Source organism: Pseudomyrmex gracilis, unplaced genomic scaffold (genome assembly GCF_002006095.1).
Source record: "Pseudomyrmex gracilis isolate BER0280 unplaced genomic scaffold, ASM200609v1 scaffold_1, whole genome shotgun sequence".
Taxonomy (NCBI): domain Eukaryota; kingdom Metazoa; phylum Arthropoda; class Insecta; order Hymenoptera; family Formicidae; genus Pseudomyrmex; species Pseudomyrmex gracilis.
In genome coordinates this window covers 1,359,958-1,374,561 of record NW_018020585.1, presented here as the reverse complement: position 1 = coordinate 1,374,561, position 14,604 = coordinate 1,359,958, and the positions used below count along the sequence as shown (strand labels likewise).

The 14,604-nt window shown below is 34.7% G+C and overlaps 1 protein-coding gene across 6 annotated transcripts in view; it reads right to left on the bottom strand.

The window, feature by feature from the left end:
* The window catches only part of LOC109852550 (protein abrupt-like), a 75,680-nt gene that overhangs the window by 47,003 nt on the left and 14,073 nt on the right, over positions 1-14,604 (bottom strand). For all 6 annotated transcript variants that reach the window (XM_020423811.1, XM_020423803.1, XM_020423827.1 and 3 more), the window contains exons 2-3: positions 4,986-5,786; positions 2,884-3,598 (exon numbers count right to left, since the gene is read on the bottom strand). In XM_020423811.1, the coding sequence (XP_020279400.1) occupies positions 2,884-3,096 (213 nt within the window). In that variant the 5' untranslated portion in view covers positions 3,097-3,598; positions 4,986-5,786. The remainder of the gene's footprint in view (positions 1-2,883; positions 3,599-4,985; positions 5,787-14,604) is intronic.

Genomic DNA, 14,604 nt, shown 5'->3' with positions numbered 1-14,604 from the left:
TATAGCTGCGGGCGTTGATTACGCCTGCGATCGAGGCCATATCGGTCGTATAAGCGTTACACGCTATGCTGTTTATAACGCTAACAATAAGTAGGCGATCGTCGAAACCAATACGGAATCCTACGTCATCACGCAAGTGGGCAAACAAAAAGCGGGTAATACGGTGGAGCGTCTGCTATTAATGCCAGCATAATGTTAACTCCTGTTGCCGCCTCGTTGTAAGAAGACTGTTAATACTCTCTTCTCTCCCACCCGTTGTAATAACGCGGATGGCTGGCCTTTTAATGTAATTGTGTCCGGAGGTTCGAGCGATACGACATAAAATCCTGCGCCATCGTGGTAGCATCGTTCACGTAGTATGCATGACGTAAGCGCAACTCAAGCCAGCGTGTAAGCTTTATTAACTTGCCTCGAGTACTAGCCGACACTTAAAATCAATTAGTGGTACGCGTCAATTAGAAAGTCGGTCGCTTCATCGGAGTCCGAGTTGTTTTCTTCGGCCAAATCATCGCGACGCGAAATAATTGTTGACGAGATCTAAGCTAGACGCCGTGATTTTTTAAAAGAAACAATTTTCTTATATTGCTAATAGGCGTTGCTTATTATGTTTCAGATAAAAAAAAAGAATGAATCTTTGTTAGTATGGCCATTCTAACAAGTCATTATGCAAATTAAACCGGAAGTCTTTTGTGCACTTTTTCTACAAGGATATCACAAGATTAGCTTCTTTTTTTCGACAATCCTGGTGTTGATTCACTTTTGAAGGTTTAGGGTGATGTGTGCGTACGTTTATATATTACGAGAAATTTTAACGAAGAAGAAAGTATCAGAAATTGATGTTTTTTGAAATTTAAATAGTATTTTATAATTTTATATTTTTATATTACATTAGCGTATAAAATATTAGTTTTTATGCTATATTGATATATTTTTAATTTTGTGCTGTTAATAATATAGAATTTTAAACGGAGTTCGAAATAAACAACTCCGCATATTAAATTAACCGTTAATTATTGACTTTTTTTCACAACCAATATTGCGCCGTTTATTTTTATGTGCAATTTGTTTTAAATCAGCTTCGAGAGAGAAAAGAGGATTCAATAGTGTGCAAAAAGAAGTAATTGCTTTTGATAAAACAAGCGCATAACAAACCCCCTATTAAACACATTTACTTTCTTAATGTTATCTAAACTTGAGGACTCCACGATCTCAATATTGACCCTTCAATTTCAACGTTTTAACGAGCCAATTTATTTTCACAGCCGTCCGCCAATGTGTTGTGTTACAAATGCACATTACGTAAAATTCGTTATTTATAATGAATGTTCAAACACTTTAATAATAACTCTAAAATTAATATATTGTTAAATTCACGATTTCACGGTAAAATATGTCGCAACACAGTAATAAAGAGTTACGGAGTCGGACGTATATTATCTTTCCGCTTTTTTTCGACCGAGATATCGAGAAACGGATAGGAAACCGCGATGTACGAATTCTTCGTGGCGTACGATATCTATTATTCGATTTACTCTTCCTTGAATAATGCTTTCTTTTGGATTTTTTTTGTTTTGTTTTTGTTTTAGTTCTTTTTCGATGATTTAAATTCAGTTTCACGTACTTGGGTCTCATCTAAGCAGCGTAAAACTTTTCCTCGTTGAAATCATCTACGCCTATGACAAAAGTTTGTTTCTATCTCGTTTGTCTAAGTAAAGCATACGGATATTTCATTCTTCGAGAAAGAATAGCGGTAAACATGAAACATTAAAGACACGATAAATCAGTCCATTTGTGAGATAGAAAAAATCTTGTTTGCTCGATAAGAGTTGGGACGACAAGAGATAATCTTAATCAAATCTTTTTCACTTTAAATAGAATAAGATAATAAGATATACAATATAAGATATGTTAAGTGTATCTTTTTATTTAATATATTTACTTTGAGCTGTAATTTGGTGTTTAATTTTAACTTTTTAAATGTTTCATACGCCACACACATTAATGACCGTAAATTTTACCTACGTGAGATGTTACAATAGAAAAGTGCATTATTAAATTATCGAGAAATCCAATTTAGTAGAAAGTTGAAGCGCAAATGAACCACCACTATCTCCTATTAAGGATCCAAAATTAACAGCAGATCTCTGGGGAAGTAGAGATTATTACTGGAACGGCTAAAATTAATGATACATGGTCCTAAATTCGACTCCGTAGAAACGAAATCGTAGTCATCAATAAATGCCGCGTCGCTTGACGTCTGCGCTTTATCGTGAAACGTTATTGAGAGAAATTGAAAATACGATTTCAAAATGTCGTGAGATGAACACATGAATAAATAGCGACAGAATTAATATTTTCGTTACACCGTTTCGTACTGAGGCGCGCGTTGAAGTGGCTATTAAAAACTTTGTCGACTAAGTCATAACGCAGATATTCTCGGAGAAGGAAGATATCAGTTTCCGTAAGTGAAGAGTGTAAGTAGTGCGGTTCGCGATTACCAGCTATGATTTCGTTACGTCGTCGCGTAAGTATTGGTGTTCCTACATACATTCTGTCACATACACGACCCAGACTCGACTTTCCTACTTTATGATCAAGTTACACATCGTTTGCACATGCAGTGACCGCTAAATACACTCCTCGGCTCTGTGATTTAATAATGCACCGTTGCAAAATTTCCAACAGGTTTTGCAAATTTATGCTAAAATTAGCGATTACAATGTCAGCCTTGACTAAAGCAAAATTATATTCCTCTATTATAAGTTATATTCCTTTTCTTTTCGTTCAGTATGTATTTACGTTGTAATTATAACATTCACGGAAAACATTTTGAAACAAAACTTGAGGAAAGGTAATTTAGAAGAAAAACAAATCCACACTGACCTTGAGAAGCTGTCGGAAGTATGGACTACAGGCCGACAATACCACTTTGTGGGCGGTGAAGCTGCAGTTATCACACGCCAGCGTAACATCGACAAAGTCCTCTTCATCTCTGAGATTCCGGAACGTACTGAGGATATTGGTGTGGAAGTCGTTCCACTTAAGTGCGTATTGCTGAGTCTCTCCGGCACTCGATAAGGACGAAGAAGCCGCCATGGCGTCCGTCCCCTTGGAACTTGGGACCCGAGGTGTTATCGTGCTCAATCTGATTTTTTCTTCCAGGCACACCTTCGCTCTCGCTTGATTTTCGTCGCGTTTGGTTTTTAGTCCGATGAATAATTTGATTGCAAGTACCGTCTTTCTCCGAAAATATTTAGTGACGCGCAATCAGGAACCGAAGTTATGCCAAAGAGTTAAGTTACAATTAGCAAATTCTATGTTAGAATAAAGCTTGATGCTTCAAGGTAGATCGTCGCCTTGTATTATGGCCAGTAATATGCATAAACAGGGACCGAACAAGAGAAGATAGAGGGGAAACTTTAAGTACACCGCGTCGACAGATTTCATACTACTTGTGCCATGACGGAAATATATGTACCATGTGGAAACGTGATGAACAATTAGTTTGAGTAAATGAAGACGATGATTGCATTGCCGCATGTACCGCGTCGCCGAATATACTGCGACTGATATTTGATAATCTTGATCGGGAAATTATCTGAAAATAAAATAATGTCTTTCTTCATTTCTAAATATTTATTTTTTATATTTCTGTGCTATATATGTATATATATCGCTAATCTTGAAATATAATTTTTTTATACATATATGTATCTTAGATATAACAATTTTATTGATCCTCGACTATTTTTCAGAAACGTGCAAAAAAAAAAAAAGAAAAAAGAACATAGACAACGACAATATAGAAATTTTATTTCTATTTTATTTGTAGATTTTATTTTAATGTTTTGCTCGTACATTATGTGCAAGTAAAGTTGTAATAAATCTTTATAATCTTATTACTTTGTGCACAGATGTTGATATAAAAACTCTTATGCAGAGTATCTAAGAAGAATCAGAGATTACATTTTTAATTTAGCTAACTGACTCACCAATTGTTCACGAACATTTAAATATGTAACGAACGCATTACATATGTTACATTTTTAATAATGGATTCTCATTGGAGAGACGATTAAAATTTGAATCGTAATACGTTTATAACGATCAAATTAAGTATTATCTTCGTAAAACCGCTAATGAAATTGTGCAATCGGCCTTAGCGTATGCGCGCGATCGTTCAATATAAAATATTTTTACATTTATGCCGTTAATCTTCCGTTAAACTTTTAAACAGACGTTGTTTACGCCAAAATTAAAAGCGACGAAAATTTCAATAAAATATAATAATGTGATATTCAATGTTATTACTGTTTATAATAGCGTAAAATTTATAGTAAATACAAAAGCTATTAAAAAAATATTCAAGGATATTTTACTTGATAAGTTAGAGATTATAAATACATAATATGTAATATATATGTATATATGTAAATGAAGAGTTTAATTTCCATTTATACTTCACTTAACTTCCACTTATACATTAAACTTACTTAAAAACTATACTTTACAGCAATATTCATGCATCTGAATTAACGGCATAAGTAAGAAAATAAATAATAATTGCTAACTTTATTTTTTACGCAAACAAAATTTAAGAACACTCTAAACAGACACAAACATTTTTGTTCTTTATATGAAGACAAAATAAAAACAATAAAAACTTATATTTTTTAAAAAAAATGTACAAGTCATAAACTGTTTTTTATTTTTTCATTTTTTATCGCGTTAAGCTACTAAACTCTTACGAACGGAATACAATAAGCTATCCGATAAATGGCTCAAATTGATTGACAATGGCGATTACGTCGATGATTGAATTTGTTTATGATTTCACAAGAATCGGAAAAATATAAATTTAAACACATTTTTACATCTAGTAAAAAATTTTATAAAATATAAAGAAATTTTTAAATTTTTCTCTTTTTTAAGATATTTTATAACTTTTAATTTAATGATTGTTATATATAAGAATAGAAACTTACGTATTTCTCGTATCTCTATGTATCTCTCTTCCCTCTCTGCAAGAGCAACCTGTGATATTGTCGATCTTTAGAACTTCTTTGCTCCTTCTTCTTTTTTCAGAGAATGATCTGTGCATTACCGTTTAGTTTGTCTTAACAAAGTGTAAGACTAGTCGTGCTACTCTTTCGTTATTCTCTACTATTTCGTTAACTTGTTAAGTTTCTTCAAAGAAGTGGTTTATTTTCTAGTATAGTTTTTAGTACTTGCGATCTTCGTCTTTCCCCGATGAGAATTTATTCTACGGGAAGACAATTGAAAATAAAATATTATAACTAATTTTGTTTTTATTCTCTCTTATGCTTCACAGTTTACAGGATTAATCCAAATTGTTTCTATGTATATGTATAAGAAAAGTCTCAAAGTCTCCTTCTCTCCCGAAAAAGTCGATTACTCGCATTTGGTTTTGCACTCATCGGCGTAATGTCTGAAACTTTGCTCTCGCTGTACGCGACCAAAACACCGGAAAGCATAATGCGTACGTTGGCGTGTGTCAATCGGCAAATAGGGGTCTACCTCTGGATTTTGTTGTACTTGCCAACAACGCGTTTCCACATCTCGACATTTAGACATTCAGCACCAAAACAATATGGATATAATAAACTCTTTTTATGTTGGTCTGTGCGCCTGTTTAATATTATAACTGATTAGTCCTTGTCACAAGATTTTCTGCTGGTTTAATTTTCTGATTTTTGGCCTCTGGTTCACTATTTGTTTTCTGTCCCGTCTATTACACCGCGCCCATTCTTTTCTTCTGCGTTCTTCTATAATCATAAAAGATAAACAATATAAATTATAGACTATCAACTAAAAATTAACAAGATTATTAAGAAGTTTGATTTTTATTAAAACTTTATAACTAAAAATTATTTTATACATTCTATCCGCTTTAGAATATTTTTCACGTTTGGTATTTTGTGCACACAGAGAATGCACACGGTAAGATGGACACGCATCTATCGAATGAACAGTAAATGCGAACATTCGACTGACGTATTAGCCGATTTGATTAATTTTGCGTCAGTTCGTTTGACTCAAAATATATCCAGCTTGTATATCCTGCATGCCAGAATAGCAATTCATGAAGAGACGAAACTTGCTTAGAATTGGATATTTCGTTACTACAATTGATAACAAAATATTTATTGTTAGCACATTTTATTATCTATATTTCTGACATTCTCCGAACATTCAATTAAAAATTATTGTAACTATTAATTTTTTTTGCATCGCCTCCGATATAACTTTTTTCAATAAACTGGTTTAAAACCTTGCACAAAATAAGTACACATTATATACTTTAACTTTATGTATATATAATATGTCACCGCAGTCAAGTGACCGAGATCAGTGACTCCCACCGCAGTCACGCGACCGAGGTCATTTACCCCGCCGCGGTCGCGTGACCGAGGTCATTGACCCCCACCGCAGTCACGCGACCGAGGTCATTGACTCCACCGCAGTCACGTGACCGAGGTCATTTACCCCACCGCTGTCAGTAATCTTACCGTAGTATATATAAAGTAAAAAGTAAAAATTAATAAATTTTAAAAATTAATAAACTATATACTTTAACTTTATAAAGTAGAAAATTAAAAATTAAAAATTTTTTAAATATAATAACGTACAAACGTTTACTTGATGATACTTTTTGATATCACTTCTCTCTGTTGTAAAACAGGTTTTTAGAGAAAGAATGTTTTGTAATATATAATATTTTGTAAATCAGTTTTATAGAGAAAGAACTTTTTGTAGTTTGTAAAAACATTTTGGAGAAAAAAGTTTTTGTAGTAAAAAAGAATGTTTTGTAGTATATAATGTTTTAGAACAGATTTTATATAGAAAATTGCACGCATTCGTTTTCGAATAATTTAAGGAACTACTACGACTCGAGAAATCAATTAAAAACAAATTATGTTGAAATCAACATAAAAACAAAAAAGAATAATGTACTTCTATCGAAGTATTTACGTGCGTTATACAATCATGCGATTATACGCGACGAAATTATTACCATGACGAAATTATTTTTAATAAACTTGTGTCACATACGCGGAAGAGAATCAACGTGTTATTTTTTGTATACAAGTACCACTAATCATCAATCATTTGACTTTACGATCGCCAGTAAATGTTTCTTTACATCAATTACCGTAATGCAATCACGATGTTCACCGATCCACACGCGTCGATTATTGCGCGCCACATTTACACGTCGCAATTGTAAAAAAATTTGAAAATTTAAATCTGCCTTTCTTTCTTTACTTACGTACATATATTTACGTTTATATATGCGTATATTTGTGTGTTCAGTTCCTGATGATAATTCACTACAAATAATTTCATTGAGCAGGTAAACCTCTCCGATCATCGATAAAGTATTTTTTGTTTCCATACGTAAAGACAAAAAATATAGTACACATACACATTTTATTCTCCTTGTGAAGTGACACGGACATATCGTTGGACTTACTAGAGATTTTTTCAATTTGGTTTTTTGATCGACGCAGAATCGTCTCATTTTTTTAAATTTTTTATTCAAAAAGAAAAATTAAAAAATATTGATTTTTTCAATTTTAAAGACCCAGTCAGTCCAACTAGTGGACTGTTTTGAAAGTCAGTCCACGAGGTGTTAAATAAAACATAAAATTTCCTATTTTATAAAGAACGAAATTTCTCGTACGGTTTTCTGCTATTTGCCGCACAGATGCCCACACAAAACGCGATAATATTAAAGCTCGTAATACTCATAAAGCTTGTTGGGAAGCGTAAAGTCTTAACGCGACCGTTGTACTTTACGCGGAAATTCATTCACAAGTCGGCGGAGATAAAACGTAGAGGATTTATGTACCGTCTCTCTGCGGGCGCGGAGCACAATAGTCCCTCCCAACCTCTTTCCCTTTGGTTTTACGTTCCACCAATTTAGTCACCGTTTAAAAACGAACTCCTCGTGACTCGCGCGATGCTTATCGGTCGGCAGTTATCAGGGGAAGCTTAAAGCTTGGCTGTGTTTATCCGTAATGTACAATGTACGATCGTCTTTGCGATTTTAATTATGAAAATAGCCCGATCTCTTTCGCTGATAACGGGTCGCGTTGTTTCGCGTTTCCGCGTATATACAGCGTGTATACACACGCTTTTGTAAACAAGCGACTCGAGATATCACGTAATAATGCAGCGTAGTTTTAAAGAAGAAAAAAACAGAAAGAAAGACATTGCAACCGCACGTATGTAGTGCAATTGCGGCGTACCTACGTGTCGAGAATGAAAAGCGCCCAAGCCGAGGCAATTACGCATTATGAAATCAACCGCTATTATAATTCGACGCTCTAATATGTGGTGGAAAATTTATATAAAAACAGATATCACAATTCACTCACGTATATTTTAACTTATATACTTGTTTAGAAGAGAGGACATTTCGTACGTAATATCGATCGCGAAGAAATTTCATCTAAGACACATCGAGAGATATGTCATTTTTATATCTCCTACGTGTTATTACATCTCATATATCTTGGTCCATATCATTAGTTTCTCTCGACTATACATATATAAGTGATCATAAAATTGCATACCATCAACGAAAAAAAACAAAATTAATTTATTTACATCTGATAAATGTTGCAAATATAAATTTCTCAAATGATTTGTTTTATTTCTAGTGTATCTAAATTTCTGTAAAAAATATGTTAATGCAAACGACTAAACGATTAAGCGCAATATGTAATATCGTGCGTAAATACGCCAATTGATTGATGTAATGTTGTTTATACTTTATATATTGAACTGTAAGTACATAGCGCAAGAAAAGTATGTGAGCAATTACGCGTATTATGAAACTGACATAATAATCGCGATTTTGCAAGCGTATACCAGGAAAGCGTTAGAATCCGCGAAATGTTTTTCCATTTGTCGCTCTACAATAAAATTCAAACGATGCATTTTACTTCACGACCGAATCTTTATTATACGGCAAAATAATAAATCTAAATTCTGACGCGTACATCATTAATGCGAATACAACAACTTGTACTTGAATATTTATCTTCGCATCGCCGATTATGTGTTCAATTCGGCGCACAATCATGTATAAGAAATCGATAAAAAACCAACAGCAGGCAATTAACCACTCAGGAACTCGATTTTTGAAAAATAACGCAGTTGGCTCGCGCGTTAATATTAATTTATCGACAATACAAGTTGAAATTATATAATTACGGAGACGTAACAGATATATTACTGCACAAATGTCAGAGTAGTAACAACGCAATATTATTTCTCTTTTCTCTCTCAAAACTCGCTGTAATTCTCAGTCTTTTCTTTATATATAAATGATATTACATACTATTTCTTGAAACGTAAATATAAAAAAATGTTTAATTTTTATTATTTATACTTAGATTAAGACAGCGTTTTATAGCTTCAATTACAAATATTAAAACTTTATCTTTCTGTTTATTTACAGAAAATTATGAAAAATATTATAAAATGTTATAAAAATATTATAAGTTTTAATGTAAATTAGAATTCATACAAGTACACAAAACAATATAATTACAAAGTACAAAAAAAACACGATTTTTTTACCGCGAAAATAAGCAGAGAAAAAGAGTAGAACCACTTTCGCCATCTCGTGCGTTCTTTCGATCAGGTGTTTCCGGCTTGTGAAATGTGTAAAATCGCAATCGGGAAAAGATAAAACAGAGCGTGTCACGCATGTAGTATGTGTGTGCGTGCTGCACAGCATTCCATCGCAGCCAGCGGTATGAATGAACGTGGTGAGGAATATATTTCGACCGATCGATCGACACCACTGGCGCAAACGATTCCCAGCGTGCAGCGCATCAAACCGTAAATATTACAATTTCAGTGTCTGAGTTGATGGAAAATTATCATAATTATGTATTCCGAGATTGTGCGCAACTTCGAAATGTGAATCTATTTATTAAAGTAACAATTTTGTTCCGATTCTTTTGCACGTGTGCATATTTTTTCAACAAAGACAGTATAATGTTAGAACAGCCACTTTAGTTTCTATAATATATAAATAATATTTTTTCAATAAATATATTTTAAAATAACTGAGTTATTTATTCTCATATTCTCTGAAACATTTTACAAATAGAAAAAAATCACAGAGAAAAAAAGATACCTGATGTGCAAAACCGGTTACAGTAAATACTAATTAAAGTTTCGAATTCGTGAGTTTGAATTTGTTTTGTAGTCTCGGCATTCCTTTTTTTTTAGTGACTACTTTGTAGTTCTGAAAGAATCGAACCTACAGGCTGTTCCTGAGTGTCGCGTAACTGCGCCAGAGGCGGGTACTAACAATAAATTTCTTAGTGGCAAACAGGAGATGCATGTCTCGACCGTATGAAAATAGATAGAAAGTTGCGAATTCTTCAATATTGAGAAATAGAGTACAAGATGAATTATTGATACTAGCATTTGAAGTATAAATTATATTTTAAGAGTAATTATTTAGATTATGTGCATAACGGTACTTTGAATGCATGATTAATAACTATATTTAGAATCAATTATGACGAATTTATTATCTTTACAAGAAAAATCGAGAGACGTATTTATCTGCTCTCTCGTTTCAAAACCCGATCACTGTGTGGTGCTTTGCATATCATTGTGTACGACGTGCGTATACAAAGAAATATTCCGCGCGTGCAAAAACGCGCGCGATCTGCATATGTCGTTAGCGATGATCGATGAACCCTGGCGGTAAAGCTCGGGATAGCCGTCATTAACGCAGTCGTTTTTTGCGCGCACATGCAAGCGAATATATACCCGCTCTCGCAACGAAAATCCCGTGAATTCTCCTTGTTGAATTTTTGCGCGATTTACCAGCCGTCGGACGAAAATCGGCTGATTTGTCACGTAAAGAAACAACGAAATCGACGAGCAAGCGCCGTGAGTCATTTGCAATTTAATTTTCTCATACATTATTTATTATCCTTAATGATCATCGTTAGTCTCTCTTTCTTACGCTTTTTAGGGATAATCTATTTTCGCGGTTCCATTACCGCGACCGTAGTTAAAAAAAAACAAATATAGACTGGATGAGACGGAATTAATTTGTTGTTTTCAAGTTTATATTGCCTGAGCGATTAATTACATACTTTTACATATTTATTGTTATTTGTAAGGAAACTCAATTAAGTTATTAACATGTTTAATTATTTCGGTGTTATTGTCTGCGAATAAACTTGCCGTGGGAAGAGCGCAATAAGCAATTTCGTAATGTCCTATTGTTATATTTGGTTTATTAAAAATATTACATGAAAGTTGTAGCTTATCTTCAACATTCTCTATCTCTTTTAATAAAATTTTATTATTTTATTATCTTTACTTAACGTTTTCTTGTATACTAGCTCTCTCTTACTGTCATTGCGTTTTACTGTCGCCTATCAACAGGGAAGGTATAAGAAACGGTTTATGCTGAAGACAAAGTTTGTGCTTTAACGCAACTCGAAGCTGAACTCGATTCGAGGATTGTTCTTAAACAAATTCTGCTACACAGGTCTTCCAAATATACCAAAACCATTAATCTTTATCATATCTTGCTGCGAAATAAACTTTGTAAGTGTTTCATTTTATAGAAGTTGTGCTGAGAAAAGAAAAGAGAATTTGCGTTAATAAACAAACTCACAAAAATAAATACATGAACGATTGACGCAACGGAGTCTCCCGTGAATCAGCGATCATTTCACATTCCGATAGCGATCGTCAGAAATACGTACAATCCATGCGCGTTCAACATTCAGCAGAGAATGTCTATCAGCGATATTTTTCGACGATACGGTATCGCGAGCAAGCAAAGTCTGATATTCGTTCATCCCCCTTTTGCTTTATAACGCGACCGCGCGCACAAACAATTTGCATATGTTGAATTTCATGCAACGCAATAATCGGCCGTTTTATTTGCGCATTGAGCGCAATTACGCGGTGAGATGGACTACCGAGAGTAATAATTGAATGACGATTGTCCAGATAGCATAATAATGAGTTAACCATCGCACCAATATCACTACCCGACACAGTACAACGCGCCATCACCGAACTAACAATGTCGGCGAAATGACTTTCACCTTTTAACGCACGCAGAGCATTTTGCGCGCGCACGCATTTCACCATACACAAATAGCCGCCTATGTGCGACGACAAGAGCGCGTTAAGTGTTTGGTAATTTTGAGAGATAATAGCATCCCGCTTAATTGGAACCTTTCGTATGCGGATGCGCGCTGATTGAATATTGACGAAGAGATTCTAGTAATTATCCTGAGAAATCCATTGCGCGAAATTGACTAGCGGGCATCGAGGCGTGTTAAAAAAAAAAAAAAAAAAAAAAAAAAAAAAAAAAAAAACAAATCTTGATTTACCGCGCGCGAGTTAAAAACATCGTAAAAGAAATTACAGAAATGTTCAATATCGCGTGATTCAAGATACCTGAGAGTCAACAAACTTGTCAATTTTTTGATTTACACATTTGTGAAAGAAGGTCATAAATTAAATTAATATTTCGTGTGATAAAATCCATAAATAAGGAACAAAAATTGTGCGCTCAGCGTCCGCATTTACAATTACATACACGAGCGTTAGGATAATAAAATAATAATTTCATCGATCCGCGAAGATTTTTATCGCGGATACTCGCCGCGCGCACCATAATTTTCGTTCGGGAAACAAAGTTTAAGTTCACACACACACACATACACGATAAGTCGGATCGTTAAGACGCTTTTATATGCGTAAGGGCGCATATAGGAGCGGTATTAATTTATTTTGTGCGCGCTCGCGTGCGCGTCTCACATGTACACACCACACGATGCGCGTGTTTCCTCTGATCGCACAGTATAAACGCCAGGTTGACGACCCTGTAATAACGCGCCGTTCTCGCTCCGCGATCGGATGTGGATCTCGTGCCGGCCAATTAGAAGACGTTTAGTAATGAAAATACTGATGGGATCTCGATAGATCGACTGATATTTGAGATAACGTGCGTGTCCGGAAACGATATTGTTAAAAGAAATTCGTTGCGCTTTACGCGTTTTGTCCTCTCTGTCAGAAGAAAAAAAATATAATTTTCTTCTCTTTCTTAAATTAACAGACGTCGTGTATTTGGCGGAAAAACTAAACTTTTCTCTCTCTCTCTCTCTCTTTCTCTCTCCCGGAAAAAAGAACGCAAGAACAATTAACCAATATTTTTCAGTCTAATTAGTTTACGCACGTTTAGAGATAAAAAGTTTTGATATGTTTAGAAACAAAAATCAATATCAGAGCACAATCATCTTTTGATCGCGGCTGCAATTGTTGTCACGAGTTCCACGCATGATTCTATAAATTATCTTCATGAGTTCTCTTTATACTTGAGTTGCTCGATAACTCAGCTGTAACGTAACGACGCATAAACTGCACTTGAAGCGCGCGCGCGCGCGCGCGAGCAAATGCAAGCAGCAGGCAAGGAACACCTTAAATATTCCACGTAGACGACGAACCTTGACGTGACGAACATTATCAAATACGACATCACACTTGAGATGTTAACCTTAGCAGCTACTCGACACGCTTGTCTAGGATTTCAGCCTAAAGACGTGGTTAATAACCAGGATCACGTTCAGCGGATTTGTTTTACTCTTTGCACATTAAACTCTTATCGACATGCACGTGCAAGGTGAGAATGTAAAAAACCGCACGACAAAAAGAAATAATTGTACAAACGTAAATGTAAATATAGATACAAATGTGTACTTGAAACTTATAATATAGAGATGGAAAAAAAAATGAAAAAACTAAAGATCAAACCGATACACACCAAGCCGCAAAAGAGATTATTATTTATCTCGAATCTTCGTCGTGATATTTAAGTCCCATCCTTATTCTGAGGCTTTATTTTCCCGTTTAGATGCAACGTGACAAAATAGTGAAACGCATGACGTAGCACAATAGCTTTGCACGCTGAGCGTAAATAATGCGTTCTTATCTCACCGGCTCGTTCTATGCAATGTGGGACATGTTATCAGTCAGTCTGCTGCAGAATGCTGCGTTTTTATCGCGAGCACGGAGGATTTGCAAGATAGCGAGAATATGAGGAGGAAGCGGGGAGACGGGGAGAAAACAGAGCGCAGCGTTAATCGATAAAAAAAAAAGTCGTAATAAAATTACGACGCTGACGATATAATCGTAATTGAATTTACTTATTTACTTATTGACATTACATTAGGTGAATTATGGCAAACGATTGAACGAAGTAATTGCGCTTGAAAATTACAGTTACATAATCTGTAATCATGTACAATTATTGTTCGTAATTATTTCGCGTAATTCTTTGCTACAGTTGTAACAATTACGTAAGTGTAATTGCAATAAAAAAAATACACGTGACGTAATCGTAATTTTTAATCGTTATATCGGAAGTTACATTTTACATCACTTTAGAAAAAAAGAGCACAAATCGACGATCGATTAAAAACAAACGCGTTTCAGTGAGCGCATCGAGACGACCAAGTTCATCAACGGATGATGCGGGTTTATAAGCGAGGCGCGCGCATTTTGTATAGTTACTACATG